At 38.2% G+C, this 26581-nt stretch overlaps 1 protein-coding gene across 1 annotated transcript; it reads left to right on the forward strand.

Moving 5' to 3' along the window:
* Positions 1 to 1454: 1454 nt before the first annotated feature.
* Positions 1455 to 25253, forward strand: LOC108415969 (bifunctional epoxide hydrolase 2-like). Its single transcript, XM_037542239.1, has 19 exons — positions 1455 to 1781; positions 1872 to 1956; positions 2119 to 2275; positions 3123 to 3313; positions 3657 to 3779; positions 4930 to 4998; positions 7523 to 7618; positions 7811 to 7889; positions 9027 to 9061; positions 9147 to 9173; positions 13481 to 13566; positions 13765 to 13876; positions 15546 to 15614; positions 18277 to 18313; positions 18620 to 18722; positions 20203 to 20272; positions 20707 to 20787; positions 20922 to 20980; positions 24984 to 25253. The coding sequence occupies exons 1-19, from the start codon at positions 1684 to 1686 to the stop codon at positions 25066 to 25068; spliced, it is 1662 nt and encodes a 553-aa protein (XP_037398136.1). The 5' UTR covers positions 1455 to 1683; the 3' UTR covers positions 25069 to 25253.
* The last annotated feature ends 1328 nt before the right edge of the window (positions 25254 to 26581 follow it).

The following is a 26581-nucleotide window of genomic DNA, read 5'->3' on the forward strand; positions in this document are numbered from 1 at the left end:
CCCTCTTACTTAAAACATTCTTAGTCCATTTCTCCCTTTATATTAGTGGCAGATTCATGCAAATGCAGTTCTGGGGTTCTACATTGCCACTAAAAATGCACACAAAGTTTGATGAAAATCTGTGTCGGTTGAGTTCCAAAGTGTCCGATTTCCCGTAAAATGACCCTAAAGGAGAGGAAAAACAGACAGACAGTGAAGGCAAGACCCAATTAAAAAATAAAGAAGGCGAGATACAAAAGATGGAGAGGAAAAATAGACAGACAATGAAGAAAAGCAACAGAGACAGACAGCAACAGAGATACAGAGGAGGGAGTGCAACAACAGACCTAGGTGAGCAACAGAGAGAGACAATGAAGTCCCAGCACAGTTGTAGGAAGATTTGAATAAGACGGAACACTTCAATTTATATCATTATTAATTCATGTTTAAGTTTTAATGACCATACCGATAGTGTACCTCATGAAGTAATTCTTATCTATTTATGTCAACAGTAGAGAGATAGGCAATAAAGGACAGCAACATCAGAGACAGACAATGGAGGGCAGCAACAGAGACAATGGAACAAAGCAACAGACAACTGAGGTGAGCAACAGAGACAGACAATGAAGTCACATCACAGATGTAGGAAGTTGGAGTAATACTTACATTTATATCAAATTTATGTTAACAGTGCGGAGCAACAGACAAACAAATAAGGACAGCAACAACAGGCTCACAACAAACTTATAATGAATAAAATATGTCTACATTAAAAGGTTTGAAGTGTGCTCGTGTATTTAGGGGGCATTGGAGTAGAGAGCCAAATGAAGTCCACTTTTGGGGAAAAAAGATCCCCCCCCATCACAATGCTGGCTACGGGCCTGATGCACCTCCGCTGACCCCGCTCTGTCATTTTACATGGCCTACCCCTTCATCGCTGAGTTGTTGTTGTTCCCAATCACTTCCACTTTGACTGTGGAATATTTTATAGTGAGGAAATTTCACAACTGGACTTGTTGCACAGGTGGCGTCCAGAGGTGCCAAATTCAGGTCCAGAAAGTAAAAGTCCTTCCCAGGATTTTGTTCCAACTTCTCTAGTTAGATCACACCACCAGCAGAGCTGTCCAGCCTGTTGGAACAAAATCCTGGGAAGGATTTTTACTTTCTGAACCTGGATTTGACACCTCTGGTGGCGTCCTATCATGGTACCATGCTGGAATTCACTGAGCTCCTGAGAGCGACTCATTCTTTCACAAATGTTTGTAGAAGCAGTCTGCTTGGCTAAGTTCACCTGATTTGCACACCTGAATTGAATGATTTGCATGGATGAGTGAAGACTTTTGGCAGTATAGTGTATGTAACGTTGCAGTATTGTCACGATTGGCCCCTCCCAGTCCTGTCCATGTGTTCGTGTTTTGGTTTAGCCCTCTTGTTTCATGACTCCGCCCCTGGTTGTCTCCACCTATTTTCCACCGTCCCTCGTTTTCCCCGTTTTCCCTCCAGCGCCTCGGACCCTCGGTAACGTCACTAGGGCTATTGTGCTACTTTTCGTTGGCTACGGCTCTCCTGCGTGCCCTGCTTCCTGCTGAGCACAAGTCAGCCCACTGTACACCGTGCTGTATATTAAGTTCACTCAGCGCAAGCGCTGCCACTCGTTCTCTGAGTCACCTCGTTCTCACCACTTCGGTTCTACATTCAGGTTCGATGTATAAAGCTGTGCTGTTTGCTCTGTGGGGTGGTGTGTTAACCCCTCACCCGCTAAAATCTTTTCAGAAAGTCGAAAAAGTGCTTAACCTTCCAAGGTAAGTGGTTTTGAGTCTGTTGTATAGTTCATAATTAAGCTTTATTTTATTTCTCTATAATTATTCTAAAGCAGGCTGAATATCCTCTAGGGATTTCATATGGAACACCCTCGTGAAGGGAGGAGACCAGAATCCTCTGTTTCGTGCTGAACGGGGAAAGCTGACCCTTACACAGGTAAAGCTTTAGCTCCTCTGTAACTGGGCCACAGTCCAAAGTTCAGGAGGTCTGTTCAGTCCGGGATTCACACTGAGAACTTTAAATGCAACTTTCAGAAACGTCAGTGCTTTTTAATAGGCTTTGGGCATCATTACTGATTAAATCTTTGCATGCTTGAAGATGTTTCCAGAGCTGGAGGCTGACTGTCAGAAGGAGGCTGACAGTCAGGGCCTCCCTCTGCCTGCCCAGTTCTCAGCCCAGACCCTCTTTGATGAGGTAAGGCGGGTAGAGTTCAACAAGACGGTGCTTGATGCTGCTGCCACTCTTCAGCGTCAAGGTATGCAGCACATATCAAACCTGAGTACCACTTTCATGTAGTTGTAGATTATCTACAGATGTTCCAGTTAGTTGGTTAGGATTGAGGTTATATTAAGTAAAATTAAAAGGGGATTCCATCAGTTTTTCAAAATGTCATCATAATTCAATTATTGAAATGTATGCAAAGTGATTCACAGTTCTCTTATGCGGAATTTTAATTGTAAAGAACCTTACTGACTTGGATTTCTTCACAATGGTGCTGATAGGAACCCGTAGTTGCAAAGTTTGCTATAGTTTTATAGCCATTTTATTTACTGTAGTTTTTATATGGTATGTTGATAATAGGAACAGAAAAACATTCACCTTGCTTTGTAATGGCCTGCATCATCTCTGCAAAGAATGGCTTTTAAAAATGTTTTAAACCAAAACCCTATTTCAAAACTATCATAAAACAGTGTCCTGGGCTTCAGGCAAAACATTCATAACAATTTATAACCATTTCAGGTAATATTTGCTTTGTAAAATTGATTTCAGAGGCATTAAATGCTTGCTGACATCTGGACACCACGACTAAAATTCTGACTCTGAAAATTTCTCTAAAGTGGTGCATTTTGCTTTGTACTGCTCTTAATCATTTAATTTTGCAGACATTTTTAAAATATCTATGAAATTTCCCTTGAATTAATAATTTAATAGATTTTAATAGATATTTAATTGAACATAAGTTAAAGGCAAGGTACACATCAACAAAGCGTCTAGAGAGGGCTATCCAAAAAAAGTTACCATTTCATATGAAAAACATACAACAGCATAAATGCATCCTATACTGATGATTCTGATTTAATTCTCTCTTGCTTATTGTTAAGGAATAAGTACCTGTGTCTTGGCCAACATCTGGGTTGATGACACTCCTCAGAGGGACAATACTGCTAAAGTTCTCTCAGTCTTGGAAAGCCATTTTGACTTGGTAGTGCGATCCTGCCATGTTGGGGCAAAGCTTCCTGAACCTGCTGTGCTCCACAAAGCCTTGGATAAACTGAATGTTAAACCCCATGAGGTGGGAATAACCTTGTCCTTGAGCCTCAAACAGAACACAAGCAATACATTTTGACTCAGCTTTTCACACACTTTACTAACTGGTTAATTCTGTGTGTTTTAAATTTCACTAGTTCAGGCTTTCCTGTGCAGTTTTTGTGACTTTTCCTGCTCAAACACACCTGATTCAACTGATTATATTAATTACCAGGTCTTGTCAGTGTGCTGCAAGAGGGAAAACGGCAAACTCTGACAGAATTCAGCCCTGAGTTCTCCACCCCTGAACTATTGACCGAATGTTGGTAGAGCTTTCATGTGCTGCATGATCTTCATACCTACATTTCTTTAATCGACTTTCTGCTCAGGCTCTCTGGTTGGACATTTCTGAGGAGAGTGTGAAGGCAGCTGAAAGTTTAGGCATGTCTGCTGTTCACATTACTGACATCAGTGAAGCGCTGAAGAAGGTGGAGAATCTCACAGGGATAAAGGTAATGTTTGTTTTATTTTGTCCACATTGGATCCTGTAGCTCTGTGTCCACATAAGCACAGTGAGTTACCGTTATTAGGTAATCCTGTCTTGTGTCTACACTCACTGACAGTTGAGATGCATGCATATCCTGTAGTTGCACTTTGTAGGTTTGCAATTGCCCACCTGTTCTTGCATAATTTGTCAGCCCCACATCTGTGACTGGAAAGGGACCACCACAGTGGTGGACAGTGTGGTGGTCTTTGTTTTGTTTTTGTATCAGATCCAGCCATGTTTTTTAACATCTTAATGTCATTACTAGGTTGAGAATAATCTACCACCAAAAATATCCAGCCAGCAGAGATACTTTGGCCAAAAATTGACCATTGATGAAGGGCTAGATGTCAAACAAATTATGCATGGAAAAAGAGCTGTAGTCTGTGCCAAGAAGTTGTGTTTCTAATGAAGAGTCTAGTAAAAGTACTATGTTTACACAATACTTCCATGCCTGCACTCTTAGCAGCATTAAACACACTACCATTCCACTACTGTGTGCTGATCCACTACCTAAGTAATATCTGGTCAGCAGATCCTATGGCTGTCCCTTTACACTGATGGTTGGGGTGGATGTTGGGGGCTGACAAATTGTACAGCATCAGATCAGCTACAGTCAGTAACTGTATACTTGCTACATAATGAGAGTACTTGATAAAATAGAACCCCAGTGTATGTTATCAGAAGTAAGTCATGCTGTAATTGTTTTTATCAAGTGATATTCAGTAGGTCAGAAATCAAGACCACATTCATAAACTGTCATAATTACTCACATAAAGGTGGTAAAGAATGAATGTATCAATAAGCTGATGTTGCAGAGAAAGGAAGAAAGGAAGATGTAGGAAGAAAGGAAGATGTAAATAGTGTAAGCTGTAGTTTAATCTTTAAAGCTACACTATGTAAGTTTTGGGGATTTGGAGACCTCTCTGGTGGAAATGTAGAAGAACATTTTGTAATATCAGTTGCACTTCAGTCCTTCCCCCAGGAGATCAATCTGATTGTGTGTGTGCTGAAGAGTACTCAGAGAATTGTTTTTGAGAGTTTTGTACATTTTTGTGTGATGTATGGATGCTTATGTATGTCAGATGTTTCACTGACTGGTATTGCTATATCAACAGCTTACTGGTGAGCAGGTGCCTCGCTTTTGTGGTCCTGAAGAGGTCAGCCATGGATATGTTACTGTCAAGGTAAAAGCACAACGTCATAATACTAGTGCAATGTTTGAGTTGCAACTATATGAGCCATATTTCAGTGGAAAAGTCATGGTGCTGGTCATGCACTAGATCAGTGAATACAACCTCCAGTTCTAGAGCTGCCTGCCACTTGTTTTGTTTTTCGAACTATTAAGGCAGTGTTCACATTACATAGCCGAAGTTTTTTTTGCCCATATGTGACAGAGCTCAACTGTTTATGCAGAAAAAATCAGATTTTTTGTATATACACTACCTTTTAAAAGTTTGGGATTACTTGTCATAATAATCTTGATTTTATACAAAATATTAACTGTAAATTTATAATATAGTAATGATTTACATTATAATAGAGATATTTTATATACTATAGTAAAAACATATTTTAGGGGTCTTATTCAGTATTTCAGGAAGTTATGAACTGATGCATACTAAACTGTAATTATCTATTTACAAACATTGTCAAGTTATCTGCCTCAAGATTATTTCAGCATTTTAGAAATACAAAACTTTCTTCGGCATTTTAGAATCACCTATAGCTCTGTTCATCATTCTGCAGCCATCTAATGTTTCATCTTTTTCCTACAAATTATTTGAAACCTGTAAAGTTGCACCGAAGTAGCACCATAGACTCATATTATACATGCATCTGCAACCAAATTGATTTTATATTGTTAAACACGGATTCCAAACTTTGGGACATTTGTTTTCAAATATTTGAATGATTGTATATGGCCACTGGCTTGCTCATGGGGGCTTGCACCCAGATGTTCTTTCTGTAATGCTGATTGTTCCGTAAAGCTGCTTTTTGACAACACCTGTTGTAAAAAGTGCTATGTAAATATACTTGCTAGTATTTCTAGTTAGTGCCCATATGATTGTATTTGAATGATTAGATTGGAATTTATTGTTTTTATCATACAAATGTGCATATCATTGTGGTCCATCATCCAATGTCATATGTGGATATGTACATCATGCATGTGTCGATTTGAAAATGTGGGTTCTTGTAGGTCATTAAGCATATTAATGTGACACATCTTGAATTATGTCACATACACATTTGCATTGCAAAACAGCAAATCGTGTTAAGTACTGTCATGTTCTTTTTTCTGCATTTTTACTGCAATTTTGATCAGTCAGGGACTGCTGTCCTTAAAGGGCAATTACACTGATTTTTCAAAATGCATGCATAACATAGTCATTGAGATATAACAGTCATTCAGTGATGTCCTTCATTATACAGAAACATACAGAGTCAAAATTCATGTGGTGGTGATAGGTTGCAATACCTATAATACAAATATAGACATTTTATCTACTGTCCAAAGTGACCAGTGATCCTACATGTCATCTGAGTTTTATATGTAATGTTGATAAGATAAAATAATCCTTTTAGTCCCACAGCGGGGAAATTCACAGTATTACAGCAGCAACAGAGTAACAGGAGTAAGGCACTCAGTAATAGAAATGGGAAACAGTACAAACATTATCAACATTATAAATAATAAATAATTAACGCTAAATCTCTAGACTATTTACAGGAAAAATAAGGATAATAATAAAATAAAACAGAGTTGCATAGGAATCTGTATTTCACTTAGCATATTGCACAATATGATATTTGCACAAATATTGCACAATTTGATATTTGTAAAATAGTTGTAAATTTAAAAAAGTTTTATTTGAGGTCTGTTTTGCCTTATCGTGCCATGTGTACCTCTGTGCCATAAATAGATTAAAAAGTATAAAGTGAGAGAAATTAAGCTTCTATCTTCTGACCTGAGGGTGTTCAACTCCCTGCATTGTTGGTATGGCCCTTTGATTGCCGACCATAAAGTCACACAATAACCCTGCAAGGAGTGTTGATGTTCGCCATCCTTGCAGGGAGTCGGCACCTGTCCTTTTGATAAGGTAATCATCCCCCTGCTTAATCCCCTCTTCATCACCCTCATCCCACTCACTTACCCCCCTAAAACTCCTCTTCCTCACCTTTATCCTCCTCCCACAATTTCCAGTGTATATAAGGTCCTCCTAAAGTATTCCTAATCAGACTGGCTGTGATAGACTGGCTGTGATCGACTAAGCTGTACCCACATTTCCTGTGTCAGTCAGGTCTATGCTGAAGGTCTCCTAACTTCTGAATCCAGAAAGCTGAATTTCTAACAATAGTTTAGCCCAAAAGCATATCTAAAATCTATCATAAAACAGTATCTAAGGCATCAGGCAAGTTACCATTTTGTGTAACTTTGTCTAGAACAGAGCATTTGACATCAAATTGCCTCTTGACTTTGTTTAAATCTAACCAATTTAATTTAGCAAAAAATGTGGAATTCCCCTTTAAAGTCAAGAGGGTCAAACATTCCTAACACAAATGGATCACTTACAAACGCATGTGAACGAAATAGGCAATTGAAAATGAACAATAGGGCTGGTAACATGAACATAACAAAAGTTTTAGAGGTCAGTGCTGATGCTGTTGCCTAGCAGCAGGGTGACTTATGGTCTGCCTGCCTTTTAGCCCGGGGTGAAGATCCATTATGTGGAGATGGGGGATGGCCCTCCTGTTATCCTCTGCCATGGATTCCCTGAAAGCTGGTTTTCCTGGAGGTACCAGGTAAGAAAATGCAAGCTGCACATGCAACTCTATGTAAGCTGAGCCCCTTTACCGTAAAGCCAGAGACAGTCCAGAAGATGGGCTAAATTCTGAAAGCTTTGCAGAAAGAAGTGACTTGTTAATGATGTAGTATGTGGAGTTCAGCATCTACATGGGGAAAGGCATTAATGACAGATATACTACTGCTCTCAGATTCCTGCCCTGGCTGATGCTGGCTTCAGGGTTATTGCTGCAGACATGAAAGGCTATGGTGACTCCTCTGCTCCAGCAGGTCAGTCCATGTTATAATAAGCTGTAACCATTTAAAATGGTTTAATTACATATCTTTGCTGCTGTATGTTTCTGGTCATCTGTGCTCAGTATTTCTATATTCTACACTATTTTGAATGGCATAGAGGTCATGCTTAGAACTGCTTAGAAATTAGTGGTATTAAATCAAGGGGTTCTTGTGAAGCTACAGAAAGTTCATTGCCAGATTGGAAATGTAGCACCTCAGTCCAGCTCTGTCATTCACTCGCATCCTTCTGATCAATGCCCTCTGAATTCCAAATCGGTAGGGCCTTTGATATGTGAACAAGACAGTCTTTCAGTGACATTTTAATCCTGGTCCAAAACCTTTCAAAGTCGATGATCTTGCTTTTGTCTCTGGAGGTATCTAAAATGATCTCTTGGAGTTTGAAGAGCACTTTAATAGCAACTTTCATTTGTCTTGAGTGTTTTAGTGTTTTTTTTTTTTTTTCTTCAAGACCTTGCACATCCCTGTGGTAGAAGAGCAGTCATTACTCTGTATTTGCACAAGTTCTTAGTGACTTGTGTAAAGAACCCCAATAACCACATGTTACAAAACCACCCTATGACCAATTTGAGATGCTAGGTTCAAGACAGTGAACAGAAACTAATACTAGAAAGGCCTTTAACTTCAAAATTATAGGTTTTATGCTGCTGTTAAACAGTCTTTGGTGTTAATATCCAGCTACAAACCACCACAATAAAAAAGGTTTGCTTAATCTTTGCTTTTTAAAACCATTGGAAGTGCTTTAAGGGGTGGTTTCAGTACTTTCTTAATTTAAATACATGCTTCAAATGTCATGTGGATTCTTTGAGAATGTTCTGTATACATAATGCCCTCTTGTGTCACAAATTCAATTTAAAAAACAGCATGAATATCCAAGTAAGTGTGACACCTGCCTAAAGGTATTTTGGTTCTGTTCGTGTTGTATGATGATTTGGACCCCACGCTGGGAACGAAAATAAGAATGGCTGTTCTTTAATACTTTACATGTGTAGGGTTTTTTTTTTTTATCTTGGGATTCTGTCTGATGGGATCATTGGTTTCTTTGTTGCTTTATTGTTGAATATGAACAGTTAAAGCAGACTGTTCTAGTCGTATGCTCTAATCTCTTTGCAGAGATTGAGGAGTATTCCCAAGAAAGTCTTTCACAGGTAAGCTAACAGACTGACACTCAGACATACAGAAATGTTAAAAACAATTGGTGATCTTGTCTTGTTTGTGTCTTGCTCTTTATAGGATATGGTGACTTTCATGGATAAGTTGGTATGTATATTACTTTACACATATGAACAGTATTGTGCAATGTACTTTTTTAGACATCTAATACAAGTTTATCTCAGCAGTAAATTTGTTTTGGCCCATAACCACACTGACACTAGCATAAACACATACACATGCATGCAGTTAAACATCTGCTTAAGCAGGTATTTGACAGTAATTGACAGATATAAATAGACAATGTACAGTAAAATATAGCATATTCAGGACACCAAGAAGTGCTGACTTCCACTCATTTGTTTGAAATACTTGTTCAGCTGCACAATTCCAGACTGGAAAAAAAAAAAAAAAAAAAAAAAAAAAAAAAAAAAAAAATATATATATATATATATATATATATATATATATATATATATATATATATATATATATATATATATATATATATATTTATAATATATATATATTTAAATATATATATATATTAAAATCTCTGTAGGTTTAAAGTTTCTCTTCCTCCTGTTCAGAGAGAGAAAGCTGAGAGAGAGCTTTGCTGCTGGACTTGTCTATGCATCTTGGCTCAGTATTGCAGGATCCTGTCTTTCAGTGCTGACTCACACATACCAGAGTGTCACAGAGTGGATTTAATTCTCTTTTTAAAAGTCAAGACTAAGAAGTGTGAAAAAATGTGAGCTTCCTTTCTGGTGATGCCAGGATGTTTGTAAATGCACAGATTTAAATTACAGTGGAATCCTGAGTACTTCTTTCCAAATTCAACATTAATATGCCTAAATTGGTCTGACTAATTGACTGTTACATGAAATCACATGTTCTCTTTCTGCACATTAGTGGTTTTGCACATCAATATACTGGAACATTGAGTTTAAGTGTTCTCAGGATATTGCAGCATTATTTTTTCTATCTTTTGAAGGGTGAACACATAGAAACAGGCCCAGACATTACATGAGACATTTGCGCTCAGCCTTTGTGTAATTTTATTTGTGTATTGCCTGACCGTTGCCATACTGAGCAACAGACTTCAGCTAAACATGAGAAAAAAAGTAACATCATATTCATATCCTAGCAAAACAGTTGCAAGTAACTGCTTGTAACTTCCCAAAAACTCAGATAAGCTCACACCACAAACAGGAAGATATGTAAGATTGTATTCTTGAGAATTTCCGTCGTTCCCAGTAGTAGTGATTCATGCATTCTGTAGAGTTCACTTTTTTTTTCCTTAAATTCCTAATATTTTTCATGAAGTTTTGAAAGTTAATTTTCAGTAAAGCATTAAGCAATGAGAACAAAGACAAAGTTCAAGGCTTTAGGGACTAATTGGTGGTAATTGGTATGCCAGTAATCCCGAGCTATATAGTGAACAGACAACATAGTGCATCATATTTAGCACAGAAAGCTATATAAATGCAACATTCACCCATCTGTAAATTAACCTTTCTTCTGCTTCAGAGTCTGTAATCCAAATAATGAGCTTTGCACATATGCATATAATTTGATTATTTTAATGTGAATTGAATTTGTCTTTATAGGACTCTAAACCATTTCATAAGAATGTGTCACAGTGAAGATACTTTCACTACTTTTAAGTATAAATTACAAACACCATGACCTGTCACATTATCTTTAGCAGCTTTTAATATATTTTAAATTAATGTTTCCAGGTGTAATTCAAATGCATTAGTTATAGGTGCTGCAATGAGGACTTGAAAGTATTGAATATGAAAATATTTTATTTATTTGGCTTCTCTGTGAATCTAGGACCACTTAGATTAGTTTTCCTACACATTTGTCTGTGCTCTTTTGCTAAATTGTTTCCATCAAAAGTAGATTTTTTTTGGCTTCAAAAAAGAACTTTTTTTAGTCAGTTCAGTCAGTGTCAGTTGTCATAACACTCACTGAGGTGAAATTACATTGAAACAGACAAAAGTGCCTAACAGAAATAAGCTGTTGTAAATGTTTATGTAGATTTGTCAGTTGTCATCAAAAAATAAATGTTGCTGTAATGTATACATTTTATCCATACAAAAAATACCAAAAAATCTAAAACGAATGTTTTTAATGTAGATGACCATTTGCAGAATCATCTGTGATTAAAAGTGAGTCTGAATTGAAGGCAGGTTTTGAATGCTGAAGTATTGCAGAGGAGACATGGGTTCAGATGAGGACAGGGAAGATGACAGATGATGGAGCCAGCAAAAAAGCCAGGAATCAAATAAATCTCTTCAGTTTGCTCTGATAGTGATGGATTTTTTTTAAACAACTCTATATGGAAAATACAAGACGTTAACACCAAATATGCATGACATTTCAGTGCAGTTAAGAATTGAAGCGTCTAAAGAGATTACAGGCTATAATGATGTGATATCAAATGGCGAGGCCAAGCTTGATGTGTCATTACTCTCAGACAGTAACGGGGATGGTGGGGGAAGGGTAGCTGCAGGACTGTTGCCCTATTCTGGGGATGGTCATTATCCTCTAATTAGCCACTGCAGTTGGCAGGCTAATCAAGTAAATATTGTGCAGAGTAAAGTGAATTATCCTGGTGGAGTGATTGTTTTTTAATTTGGGAAATGACTGATGTCTGAGTGGTTGGCTCCTCCACTGGCTAAAGATTAACAGATTAAGGCTGTAATAGTTTGGGTTGGTGTTATGGTTGATGTTAATCTGCCAAAATACTGCAGTGACGGTGAAAAAAACAAGCTGGTGCAATTTGTGTATGCTGTTAGTAGGTGAAGGTTAGCTATTTAAATCATTATTATAATTGTTTATCCAGTCTTGTGGTGGTAAGATGAGTGTTTTAAAGTTAAAAACAAGTTACTGTACAAAACGTATCCCCAATTCCAATGAAGTTTGGACATTGTGTAAAACATAAATAAAAACAGAATACGATGATTTGCAAATCCTTTCCAACCCATATCCAATTGAATACACTACAAAGATGAGATATTTAATGTTCAAACAGATAAACCTTGTTGTTTTTTGTATATATTCACTTATTTTGAATTTGATGCCTGCAACAAATGTGGCTTGGCATTGTCTTGCTGAAATAAGCAGGGATGTCCCTGAAAAAGACTATGCTTGGATGGCAGCATATGTTGCTCCAAAACCTGTATATACCTTTCAGCATTAATGGTGCCTTCACAGATGTGCAAATTACCCATGCCATGGGCACTAACACACCCCATACAGTCAGAGATGCTGGCTTTTGAACTTTGCGCTGATAACAATCCGGACAGTCCGTTCCTCTTTGGCCCGGAGGACACGACGTTCATGATTTCCAAAAACAATTTGAAATGTGGACTCGTCAGACCACAGGACACTTTTTCACTTTGCATCAGTCCATCTCAGATGAGCTCAGGCCCAGAGAAGCTGGCGGCGTTTCTGGGGGTTGTTGATATGTGGCTTTTGCTGCATGGCAGAGTTTTAACTTGCACTTGTAGATGGAGCAACGAACTGTGTTCACTGACAGTGGTTTTCTGAAGTGTTCCTGAGCCCATGTGGTAATATCCATTACAGAATGATGTTGGTTTTTAATGCAGTGCCGCCTGAGGGATCGAAGGTCACGGGCATTCATTGTTGGTTTTCTGCCTTGCCGCTTCCTTGCAGAGATTTCTCCAGATTCTCTGAATCTTTTGATATTATGGACTGTAGATGATAATCCCTAAATTCCTTGCAATTGCATGTTGAGAAATGTTCTTAAACTTTTGGACTATTTGCTCACGCAGTTGTTCACAAAGTGGTGAACCTCATCCCATCCTTGCTTGTGAACAACTGAGCCTTTCAGGGATGCTCCCTTTATACCCAATCATGACACTCACCTGTTTTCAATTAACCTGTTCATTTGTGGAATGTTCCAAACAGGTTTTTTTTCCCTTTCAGCATTCCTCAACTTTCCCAGTCTTTTGTTGCCCCTGTCCCAACTTCTTTGGAACATGTTGCAGGCATCAAATTCAAAATGAGTGGATATTTGCAAAAAACAAAGTTTATCAGTTTGAACATTAAATATCTTGTCTTTGTAGTGTATTCAATTGACTATAGGTTGAAAAGGATTTGCAAATCAACATATTCTGATTTTATTTGTTTTACACAAAGTCCCAACTTCATTGGAATTGGGGTTGTAGTGGTGAAATGCTCAGTTAAAGCTGGATTGATTACCTAAATAATTGTGCAGTAATAAAGTGCACCCTGAAGCTCAATGAAATTACAAGAAACTCTACAAGAGTCTCCAGTATAGGCTTAATAACATTTTCATTGTATATCATTGATATATTTTTCATTGATATTTTTTGTTAATTTGAGAAGGATTGTCTGAATATCTTTTTTCTTGAACCCAGGGCCTTGCACAGGCTACTCTGGTGGGCCATGACTGGGGTGGTGCGCTGGTGTGGAATATGGCTCAGTGCCATCCAGAGAGACTGAGGTATGAAGCCCTCTCCCATCACACCTCTGACACAGACTAACAGAAGTTTAATTAACAGATGAGTGTTCAGTATAGTTGGTATACTATGTAGTTGTCAAGTCAAATCAGTAACTCATTTGTTGATACAAGCTTTGCATGTTGAGATGCACATTTGGTTTTAATTGATTTTAATTCAAATGCTCTTTTTTGCAATGCAAGGGCTGTGGCTTCTCTCAACACTCCACTGTTCCCTGTGGATCCAAACAAGGATCCAATGGATAAAATTAAGTCTATACCGATCTTTGAATATCAACTCTACTTCCAGGAGCCTGTGAGTTATATACTGTGTAAAAGTATTCAAATCCGTTTCAAATTTCCAGAATGTTCTGTATTCCATATTACACATTTAAGAATACAGTATGCAGAGACACCTGGTTAAGTGAATAAAAATAACAGTAAAGTAATTACATGTAAGGTTATACAGTATTGTGAAGGAGAGACATCTCTATTTAATTTTCAGACAAATTGGAAGTTTTTCATGAGATTCCTGAGGAGATTAGACAGTGTAATTGCTTTGCATAGGGAAGGGGAAAAAAGTTAATGTTTTCAATGACTGAACTTCAAAAATTATTCAAAGATAATAGAATAAAAGAGAAAATTGGATGCTGGTAGACCAAACTGTTAACATTAGATAAACAAAACCTGAAGCTGAAAGCATGACTCTTGCCTCAGATCTGAAAAATCCTCAGGTGTTTGTCCATCCTTCTACTGTGAGAAGGCAACTCAACACTATGGGTCTGAAAGATGTGTAGCTTTCAAGAAACCATAACTTAAAAAAATGGAAAAATTGTAAATCAAACATAGAAACTGCTGGTGTTCAAGGAACAATGGACTGACCATCCTAAATGAATAATTGGGGTTCTCCTACTTTTTCATAATAGTATATATGTAAAGTTAATGTTTTTTCTTGATAACTGAAATTCAAGTTTAATATAGCTGGTTTAATATAGCTGACATTGCTTAATCTTTGAACTCTCAATGAAGATGCATGAAAATTAGATATCTGAGGAATCACTCATGTATTTGTGATTACCATGCAATTTCATTTGCTTAACAGACTGACTGTTCATTGTGGGCTGAGGAAAGGTATTCCCATTACCTGATGTTAATATTATCCAGCATGAGATACTGTGGGACATAAGCAAATATTCAGGGCTTAGGAAAATATTTAGGGTCCATCTGCTTCCAAAAAAATAAAAGGGAAACTAAATACAATGTCTGTAGTATATCCTGATCATTATCAGCTATTATGACTGGACAAAAGTGCTCTTTAGGATTACTGTTTAAGCACTCGTTAATTTGTTTACCACCATCCAAATATTCAGATCAATATTAGCAGAGCTGTTTTTTTTAACCATGTAGTTTTATTATTCAATCAAATCATTAACTACTAAACTCTGTCAGGTCTTTGTTTATATGCCCTGATTAGTAGAATCTGAAGAGATGAATGCTTGTACCTGGAATGTGTGGCCATGCACATTTCACTTCTTAATTATTAAACCAGCAGAATCCAAACTCTTTGCTACTATATTCCATGTATTTTTCACATTTATACTGAATTAGTGGTGGAGGAAATGGTGATTACTATAGAAACTAAACATATCTATGCAGGACAGTGCACCTTACTGAGTATTTTTTCCCACCCTAAAGTAATTTAAAATCATCATAGGTCTTCTGTAACCAGTCATTTTCAAGTAAATATTTAGTAAGAACTCATCATTACTTGCACTATGTTTGACAGTAAGCCTAAGCAGGTCTGTTTTCCATATACCTGTTATCATAACAATGTTGACTGAAAAATGCAAATGTATCCTAGGTGATAAAACAGAAGCTGAAAATGTCTGGGTCTTAATACTTTTGCCATTGAATAATGCTTATTTTGCGCTTTGTCAGAGAAGAACAGCACCCAAACAGTATGTTCCTGCTGTCTGTCTGAACAGGGTGTAGCAGAGGCTGAACTGGAGAAGAACCTGGCCAGGACTTTTAAACTGCTGTTCACTACAAGTCATGTAAGTTAGTAAGTCAGTGGAGCTCTGGTCTGCAAATATGAAACATATTTACTGATTAGTTAGTATAACAAATTTTATTTTAAAATTTAACAGTTCAGTCACACAAGCTGATTGGTTGAGAAGCGTTCTAACCATGCTGTTATTTTGCCATCAGGTTTTTTTACAAATGTTGTATCACTCCGCTAAGACACCATTGCTAAGCAAGGAATTTGACAGCTGTAGCATGATAAAAATGCACTTTCGCAAGAAGGACCTAATAGTGTGCTTGAGGCATTCAAAGTGTATACAGCACACTCCTTAAATGTACATGGCAAAGCTTGGCTTTAGTTGTGCCACTCTTGCTCCTGCTGAAAAGTTCAGTGTTTCCCTGTTCTTGGAAACCTGTGGATTTGCATATGTTCTGTAAATGTAAAGTTGTTCAGAACGGTTTGATGTGAAATGCTCAATGCTAGAGAAACATACCAAGTCAGAACTGTTCAGAATTGTGGTGATAAGAACCAGATATCTGAATACCGAAAGTTATTGCATTAAATAGTACAACCCCAATTCCAGTGAAGTTGGGATGTTGTGTAAAACATAAATAAAAACAGAATACAATGATTTGCAAATCGTTTTCAATGTATATTCAGTTGAATACACTACAAAGGCAAGATATTTAATATTGAACATTAAATATCTTGTCTTTGTAGTGTATTCAATTGAATATAGCTTGGAAAGGATTTGCAAATCATCATATTCTGTTTTTATTTTACACAACATCCCAACTTAATTGGAATTGGGATTCTAACAAATATGTTGCCTGAGACAATGTTGTAAATTAGGTTTGTGACAAGACTGGAAAAAACAAACAATTTAGCAGGGTAAATGCAGGGCTTTGTGAGTCGAAGTTATACACAAAAAATATATACAATTTATAACCATGATCAACATTATATATTAGACATATGAAGGTCATTTTGGATATGAAATAAAATGTAATCTGTAAGTTTATCTAGTGCACCATTTCACATCAAACTTTGTTAAATGACTGTTTTCATCTCACCAATTAAATTATACAGTACTTTAGAAAAATCGGTGGAATTCCCCTTTAACGGACTAGTGTAGGGCTTGCAGTTCTTACGCAGACATTACTATGGATAAAGCATGCAGCACATGAGACTTACTGAGGCCGTGAGGTGAGTTCTGCACCACAAAGATCAGTTTTTAATTCAGGACCCTCTCACTAAATCCATGAGTGCTTATGAGGCTGTGCACAAGAGACATGCACTAAATATTGCTTAGTCAGAGAAGTGCCAACTATGGGGATTCTGCTGTCTCAGCAATTTCCCTTAAATTGAACAAAATACAGATATGCCCTAGAGCCTTAATCTTGCTCCTATCTCAGAATAGCAGCAAAATTGAAGACGAAAGCAGTGTGAAGAAGAAAAAAAGGTGTCTGCATTACAAGCCTGTGAAGTCTCATTCTGGTCTGTCAAGAGCACATGCAGAAGTCTGCCTTATCACAAGTGCCATTGGCAGGCTTTCCATATTTACAAGGTTTATCATGGCCATCAGAAAGCAGTGCTGATGGAGATCAAAGAGCAGGCTGTGTGGTTGTGGCTGAGTGACTTGGCATCGTAATGAGGGCCACATAAAGGCCCTCCATCCGGGCCTCTGCTGCTGGAGTAATGAGTCACTACTGACCAGCTAGGCCATCACTCAACCAGGCTGAGACAGCCACAGCGCATTCTAATGAGTGAGTGGGCCAGTGGCGTGGAGGGCTGGCCAGAGACACTGCTCTTATGTCAGCCTTTTATCTCCACACTTGCTCCTGTCAAACAGAGGTTATCACCCAGTCATGGAGGGGTCAGACATCATAGGAACGCTCCCCATTAATTAGTGACCATTCGTTCATCCCACATGTGATGCATCTATAAATGCCATTTGCTACACAAAGGGGTGTGGTGATACTATTACTAGAGCTGTTCCAAGGTGGTATTAGTAGGGCAAAGTGCAATAGATTTGATATCATCTTACTCAGAGTAGCAGCTAATCCAAGAAATACCGAAGCAGGGACTTGAGAGATCATATCTAGAAGGGCTAATTAAATTCAGATATCTTGTCAGTCAGTTATTTAATGACTTAACATTCGCCGTAGGCTCCAGGAAATAAAAGTGAAAGGTGAAGTGAAAAGACTTCTTCCTTTTTTTCTCAGCAAATGACTTCACAAGGTTAAGGCATGTCAGTAACTGCAGTGTAATGAGTAATTACAGTACTGTGCAAAAGTCAGAGACGACTTTTTGTTTATATTTGTCACTTTGTCAAAATGGCTGTCAAGTTATTTTTTTCAGGATATTTTTTCTGAGGAGATTCAATAAAAATAAAAGTTGGGTGAAATAAAAAGGAAAATAGAAGTTCAAAAAAGATATTGAGCAAATTGAATTGCAGAAAATGCAACCAACTTCTAAAACTGAACTTTGGAGGTATGGAAAAATATCCCTGTAGATTTCTTGGGAAAACTGCATCTTTTTCAGAGGATTTGTTTTCAGTGTTCCTAAATACCACAAAAATTGACATATTTAATTGTTGTGGCTTCTGAGTAATTCTGTTATTTTCTGTTTTTCCTGAAGCTGAAAAATGAATTACTTGTGCTTAGTGGCTGTTTTATTATATTTTATCACAGGATAACATGGTGGCTTCTACTGGAGTCCTTAAGAAAGGTAACAAACTTGTGAAAATATATGTCTGAATTTAGGTTATTTGTCTACTGCTAAATTCTGAATGAGCCATGTGCATTGATTATTTTAATGTGTATCATGTCTCCATTAAACACACTTGATTCACACTTTAAAATTGAATTTAGCATGTGGCACCTCACTCAAGGACAGTGTTAACCTCTGCAGTACTGTGGCCTGTAAAGAGCATAGTTTGACACCGTGGACTTTTGTTTGGGTGTGTTTTGACACCTTGGGGTGTGTAGTATCTTTTTTTTCTGTGGGTAATTGTTTTTTTCCTGTTCCTCTCAGGAGGCCTGTTTGTTGGGTTGCCTGAGGAAGTTCCTAGGAGTTCTATGCTGAGTGAGGAGGCTCTACAGTATTATGTCCAGCAGTACACAAAATCTGGCTTCAGGTACACAGAGAAAGAGGCTCAGAGTCTCAGAGCACTGCATTCCCTAATACAGCACTCTCCACAATTATTGGCACCCCTCGTTAAGATGTGTTTTTAGACTCAGATCCAGTGGCGAACCATCTTCAGCTTTTGGGCAGAGGCCACTAGATTTTGATTTAAAATGTCCTGGTATTTCAGAGTTCGTAATGCTACACACCCTAACAAGGTTCCCGGGGCCTTTGGAAAAGAAACAGGCCCACAGCATCACCAATCCTCCCCATACTTCACAGTGGGCATGAGGTGCTTTTCCACATACTCATCTTTTGTGTTATGCCAGACCCATTTAGTGTTTGTTGCCAAAAAGCTCTATCTTGGTCTCATCTGACCAAAGCACGCTGGCCCAGTTGAAGTCCCAGTACCGCTTAGCCAACTCCAGACATTTATGTTTATGTTTGTAAGTGAGAAGGCTTTTTCCGTGCATGCCTCCCAGACAGCTTGTTGGCATGTAGATAGCGCCTGATGGGTCTTATGTAGACTTTGTGACCCCAAGATGCAACTCTTTTATGCAATTCTTTAACAAGCTTTGGAGAACTTGCTTCTCTTACCATCCTCCTCACTGTGCATGCTGGTAAGAAACTTGCATCCTCGTCCAGGCTTATTTGCTACTGTGACACCTGTTTTAAACTTCTTGATTCCTCTGACTGTAGATATGGGCAGGTGTAGGTGAGTGGCTATTTTCTTGTAGCCTTTGCCTGACTTATGAAGGTTGACACACATCTGCCTTACTTGAATGGTGTTCTCTTGTCTTTCCCAAGTTGAAGAGTGGATAAGAGACATAGGCCTGTGTCATGTTGTATTTATACCCCAGGGAAACAGGAAGTGATTAATTACTAATTAAAGGTTCCTAGATACTCTGATCAACTTTATAAACTACAGTAACTACAGTAGAAACGACAGAAATGCTTCAGTTATATTTATTTTTTGGAATTGTTAGGGTTGCCAGTAATTGTGGTGAAAACAGGTGATTTTATGAAAAATAATGATTTAGTCAGGGATTTTTAAGTTCACTTGAGTTAAAAGTTACATTGAGATTATGCTTCTGAAAAATGTAATTTATTTTAAGGCTTTTAACACATCTTAATGAGGGGTGCCAATAATTGTGCAGGGCGCTGTATTTTTTGCTCCGTTAATCATTTGACTTGCATAGGTACCACATTACAGTATTATTCATACTGTGTATTTCACTGATGTAACAAAACATCATAAATTATATTTTATTAGTACTTTATATGGGAGAGAGGGACAGTCCTTAACTTTAAAGTATGCTATGTATGTATTTTTTTTCCAAGGAATTTTGGGCAGCTGATATTTTCAAATCGAGATAACATTAAAAAACAAACTGAAGGAGAATGTATAATTTGTGCAGTGATTATGCATGCGCACTCAAACATTCCCTCAGTACAAAAAAACTGCAACTTTAATGATCATGTATGTGTCCAAGGGGTCCTCTGAGCTGGTATCGGAACGTGGAGAGGAACTGGCGCTGGCTGTGTTCCAGGCCGAGGGGCAAGGCAAGTGTGCTCCAGCTTCTCTAGCTGTGCTCCAGCTCTGACACAATCACTGTCAAAAGCACCCCAGTGCCCAGCTCTTCAGCAAACTCGCATGGCATTAAGCACAATCATGCATGCTGCACGCAACAGATGGTCTCCGCTGCCTATTCCCCAACATCTGCTCCTGAGAGGCCTAGAATGAAGTGCTCTGTTGCACTCATTACATCTCTGATAAACATATCTCTTAATGCAGTGGATGTAGACCACAGCCAATCCTTTCTAACTGTTAGGTTCTGCTCCACAATGGACACTCTGTTTATTTGCTCGCTATGAAGAAATGTCAGTTTTTCTTACTGTTCTTATCATGTGTGAGCAGTTAGTTTGCAATATTGTTTCGTGTGGATAGCAAAGACGACAATATCACATGCTTCAGAGAACTCTTTTCCTATATGCAGATCCTGATGCCAGCTTTGATGGTGACTGCAGGGCAGGACAAAGTGCTTCTGCCCAGCTTCAGCACTGGCATGGAACAGATGGTGAGTTCAAGTTTAAACCAGAAGTGAAGTTATTTGTAAACTTGTAATCGTTTTATATTTAACACAATATCATTAAACTAATTTCAGTATTTCTGATTTTCTGATTCAGTGAGTTAAATGCTTTTTTTCCCAAGATTCCCAATTTAACAAGAGCCCACATTGAGGACTGTGGTCACTGGACCCAGATGGAGAGGTATGTAAATTATGCCTGCTCGAGTGTACAGGTTTAGAGCACATTGTTCTTCCAGCTGGACGTCAAATGAACATCACATAAACACCCCTTAGATTTAACGGTACTCATGCATTAAGCATTAACTCATTGAACCTTTGTCTTTAGTTATATTTGTCAAAAACAAGACTAGGAAGCCATAGTTTTTGCTGGGCTGGTACTGGATGCAGCATATAAACACCTTTCCAGTTTAGGCAAGTGACCAGTTAACATTTTAGTCCACCTGCCCACATTTTTATCAGCTCCTCTTTATGAATACATGCACATTTTCTTTTATAATACCACTAGTAGTACTAGTACTACTAATACTACTACTAAAATCTGTTCTCTGATTTTGTATTATAGTTCTATCAACTGACGTCATGAATAAATCCATAAAGACCATTAGGTCTTAGAAAGCAAGATGTCTGCCTGTCGGCTGAAAGCCTAGTGCTTTTCCCTACAAAATGTGGCACAGAGCCACCTACCTTGTGAAGAGGCCATTTGACTGACATGTAAAACAACCAATTACAACTCACTGTTTTGCCACAATTGACGATTATTAAAATCCTCAGATCTTTCTCTCATTTTTCATCACAGCGTCCAGTGCAGCAGCTGTTCAATAATGCTAACTACAATTTTGCTGGAAAAATGAAACTTTGTTTGCTGTCTGAATTATGAAAGACTATACTGAAGTATGTACATGAATTTGCTGATAGCCCCTCAGAATGCACCTGACAAAATCCAAATAGTTGTGGCAGAAAAGACATTCCATTTCTGTGTGAGCAAAGAGTCTCAGACTAGGTTTAAATTTCTACTCATGCACTCACACAAATCCCAGCAGTTACCTACAACAATGGTAAAAAAAAAACACTGCTTATACTTGAAAGTGCTCATTTCCAATTGAAGTGAGACACAGACCTGGGCTCGAATAAACACTAATTACTAGGTATGCATTGATACCAGTACTGGTATTAAGTATCAGTCCAATACCATGTTTGTTAACTTGTACTCCAAATTCACTGATGCCAACATTCCGATACCTGCTGATACCATTTGAGAAGCAGTGTGCACTACCGTGCTAATGAACAAATGACTCAAACTGGTTGTGATTGAGGCTCTGTTCACACAGAGAAGTGATACTTCTCCTTGGCATTTTCCCACCAAACCTGCGCTGTGTGACTTGTTTTGAGACACTCAATCACTACTGATTCTCCAATACAGGTAGAGACACAGGCTAGAAACTGAGGCAAGAAGTCTACATTTGCTACCAAAATCCAAAAAATGCTGTCTTTACTGTTTAACTGAATAGAAAAGTCAGTTAGAAAGGTTAATGTGGTGATTTTTTTTTTTGTAAAATAGCATGTTGAAACAATTTTCGGTCCAGTTTTTCTCACTTTCACCCTTCGTCGGTGGTATGTTATGTCTGTGTACTGTAGCTTAGAGCACACAAAAAATGAATAGCATTCATCTTCTGTCACTACAGTCAAACTGCCAATCTCATAGAACTGACTGTTCACAAGGTTAAACAACCCAACCTTGAATCCACTTCTCCACGAAATTCCTCAAATCCTGGCCATGATTTAAAGCCAAGGTCTGCTGGGCTGTTGCGTTAAACAATGCCTCTGGGTTTTTAATCAAAAGCAAGAACCAAGACACTGCTGTGTTCTGGAGTCATGTTAAGTTGGCTGGTAAAAAGCCCATATCATGGAAAAACAAAATTTGTTGAGAAGTGAGTTATGGTAGTATGTAAACATCCATACAAATGTCAAGTTCACCTTATAATACAAGAATGTAGGATATGTGCCCTTAGTAGGTGTTAAAACACCCTGATATTATGTATTTAAACTTTTGTAATGCTACATGTCGTATCGTGAAATAGGTGGAGAAAATCTAGAAAGCAGTCTAGAAATCAGATAAGCATATTATACATAAATCACTTCAGTGTATTAGCTGTCATAGAGATGGAATGGATGCATGTTTAGTCAAAACTAACCCCCCCCCCTCCCGCCACTCCTTACACTCCAATAGTGACAGATGATGGCAGTTGCAAGCACCATATCAGACATATTGGTAAAAATGGGAATTCCATCCATCTCTGCCCAGGTCTAAGCAATGCATCTACTGCTCCACCTTCTAACTCCAGTCATTTCATTCAGAGGGGAATTTGAGCATTTTGGCTGAAGTTGAGGCAATTTTGCTTTAACCTATTTCTGCAGGCTTTCTAATGGCCCCTCTACCAGCAGAATGGAATTTAAATTCAAATAAAAAAAACTAGATTAGATTAGATTTAATTAAGATAAATTTAATTTAGATAAAATTAGATTTTTTATTTCTACATGCAAATTAATAAAAAAATCAAGGCTCAACTGAGACCTCCAAAACAAGGATAAAGGCATGTGGATTATGCATTTAACCTAGACTAAAAATACAAAATATCTTCATCAAACTCAGATGTTCCTTCCATGTTAAGTGTGAGTAATCCACGCTTTCTGTAATAATAGCCAAGCTGTGTCTAATTATAGTTATCAACAGGGCAGAACTGGACAGACAATGATTTAAGCATCTTCTCCAATCAGCTGACCTGAGACCGCAGAGCACTTCTCTGGAACTAAATCATTTGCTCATTGTCTTAACCTCAGTCCCCACTCTGATCACTTGGCAGGTTGTTGACAGTTGTCAATGTTGGCGATAACGCTTCTTTGGAGCAACACCATAGAAAAACCATGATTCCCTATATAGCTTTTTAAATGCAAATGAGATGTGCGATCTGAAAAGCATTTTAAAAAAAGCATTTTTAAAATTTAAGGTTTAAAAAAACCTTCCAGATGTAAAAATAAATGTTAAGGTTTTGTCTCAGGAGCATTCAGCTTTGGTCCTGGCAGGCTGGTGTCCTTTGAATTTAAGTGTGATTCAAATTTATACATCAGTTCAACACAAATAAAATGCATTACATCTACATGATTCTTGGAAAAAATAGGTAAAATGAACAACAGTAATTGTGTTGATGTAGTATATTTTGTACATGTGGAACCAGTGAACTTGTTCAAGTAAATTCCAATCAAGATTTTTTCAGTGCTGCTCTTTACAAACTAAAGGTTTATTCAACCCAGTTTTCTTGAGGTTGAGGGAGAGCACACACTTCCTCTGAGACTCTTGAGGCCCCCTCTCCTCTTTTTGAACTGCCGTTAATGCAGCTTCATTGTGTGATGCAGAGAGGTGGGGGAGGGTGTCCATCCTACCTACCCAGAAAGAGTGCTGTCTTGGACTCCTGGCCATGGATGGAAATGGTTTTCCTAGGCTTTATTTCTAATCAAAGAACAATTTAAGAGCCCTTGTTTTTAGGAATGTGAATAGGTGGGACTGTGGTGAAGCTGCAGTGTAAAACGTTTATGTTCATAACCAAAATCAAAGGCAAATGCAAAGGGATAAGTGTAGTAGTAAGTAGTAAGCATGTTACTATAGTAAGTGTGAGATTGTGTGAAAGGGAGGCATTTTGGTGTAGATTGAAGCTTAACAGGTGAAAGACAGGGTGACTGAGGCTCTGAGCTCCAGTATGTAAGATTTGGGGATTTGGAGACCTCTGTGGTGAAATGTTTAATTGCATGCAATATGTGGAAGAATATTTTGTAATGGCAGTTACGTTTTGGGATGATTCGGATTGTAGGGATGCTGAGTATACGTATACAAAGAGAACTCGGTTAAAACTTAATGAAAAATGAAGGATGTCTCTTCTGTTGGTGAAGGATCTACTTTTGCCATCATGTCTTCATCAGTGTTTTTTGCATTTGAGACCTAAATATTGAACTGAACCTTCTTTTTTAGCCTGTTTTTGTGATATGGTCCAAAAAACAATTTCTATTTGAACAAATTTTACAGTGGAACGTTTAATGTCTTTACATTTCTGTGATTTTTTTTTCCAGTTTCCATTTTCTTTATATTTTGCAGTGAATTACTTGTTTTAACCATTTGTTTTTTTTTTTATCAGGCCCGCCGAGCTGAATAAAATCCTCATCCCCTGGCTAAAAGAGACACACGAGAAAGCATCCATTCCCATCTTTCCAAAACTGTGACGGGATTTTCAAGGCCTCAAGAGTTAGTGCAGCCGCACTGTGAGAATGGACAGCTACAGCTGGGATTCAGTACATTTATATTCAGTAATATTTGTATGCTTTTTACAGAATACTGCATTAAACAACCCCAATTCCAACAAAGTTGGGACATTGTGTAAAACAAGAATAAAAACAGAATAAAATTATTTGCAAATCCAGTCCAGTTGTCGTATTTTGCACTCCAAACCTGTATGTACCTTTCAGCATTAATGGTGCCTTCACAGATGTGCAAGTTACCCATGCCATGGACACTAACACACCCCCATACCATCAGAGATGCTGGCTTTTGAACTTTCTGCTGGTAATACGGACAGTCCTTTTCCTCTTTGGCCCGGAGGAGACGACGTCCATGATTTCCAGAAACAATTTGAAATGTGGACTCATCAGACCACAGGACACTTTCCCACTTTGTGTCAGTCCATCTCAGATGAGCTCGGGCCCAGAGAAGCCGGTGGCGTTTCTGGGTGTTATGTGGCTTTCACTTTGAAGTTTCACTTTCGAGTTTTAACTTGCACTTGTAGATGGTGTGACGAACTGTGTTCACTGACAATGGTTTTCTGAAGTGTTCCTGAGCTCATGTGGTAATATCCGTTACAGAATGATGTCGGTTTTTAATCCCTCCCTGAGGGATCGAAGGTCACGGGCATTCATTGTTGGTTTTCTGCCTTGCCGCTTACTTGCAGAGATTTCTCCAGATTCTCTGAATCTTGATGACATTATGGACTGTAGATGATGAAATCCCTAAATTCCTTGCAATTGCACATTGAGAAACATTGTTCTTAAACTGTTGGACTATTTGCTCACGCAGTTGTTCACAAAGTGGTGAACCTCGCCACGTCCTTGCTTGTGAACGACTGAGCCTTTCAGGGATGCTCCCTTTATACCCAATCATGACACTCACCTGTTTCCAAATAACCTGTTCATTTGTGGAATGTTCCAAACAGGTGTTTTTCGAGCATTCCTATACTTTCCCAGTCTTTTGTTGCCCCTGTCCCAACTTCTTTTAGGTTGAAAAGGATTTGCAGATCATCGTCCCAGCTTCATTGGAATTGGGGTTGTAGAGCGCTGCACTATTTGCCAACCTAATTTTAGTTTGCATAATATGAAGTTTCCAAAAAGCATTCTTTAATAAAAGCTTTGTGCAAAGCAAAACAATAAATGGCCAAGTGTGTTTGTAATAAACTGCATCTTCATCACTGTGTACACAATAAACAGCTAAAGAAATGTACACCATCTTCCTAATATAAGCTCTCAGCGGAAATATTAATCCTGTTCCAGCTCCACGGCACAGCGCTAGTTCCTCACAGCCAGTAATCAACCCATTCAAAGCTTTCACTGTTATCAAGATTGGAAACAAGACGCTAGCTGTCATTTCCTGAGGTGTAGCTTTGATTACAGTCATGGAAACCAGCCTCTTAGAACACTGTGCAGTTCTCTTTGTTAAGGCAAGTTGATTACTGTGACCTGAGTCTGC

Source organism: Pygocentrus nattereri, chromosome 10, assembly GCF_015220715.1.
Source record: "Pygocentrus nattereri isolate fPygNat1 chromosome 10, fPygNat1.pri, whole genome shotgun sequence".
In the NCBI taxonomy this organism is placed as follows: Eukaryota; Metazoa; Chordata; class Actinopteri; order Characiformes; family Serrasalmidae; genus Pygocentrus; species Pygocentrus nattereri.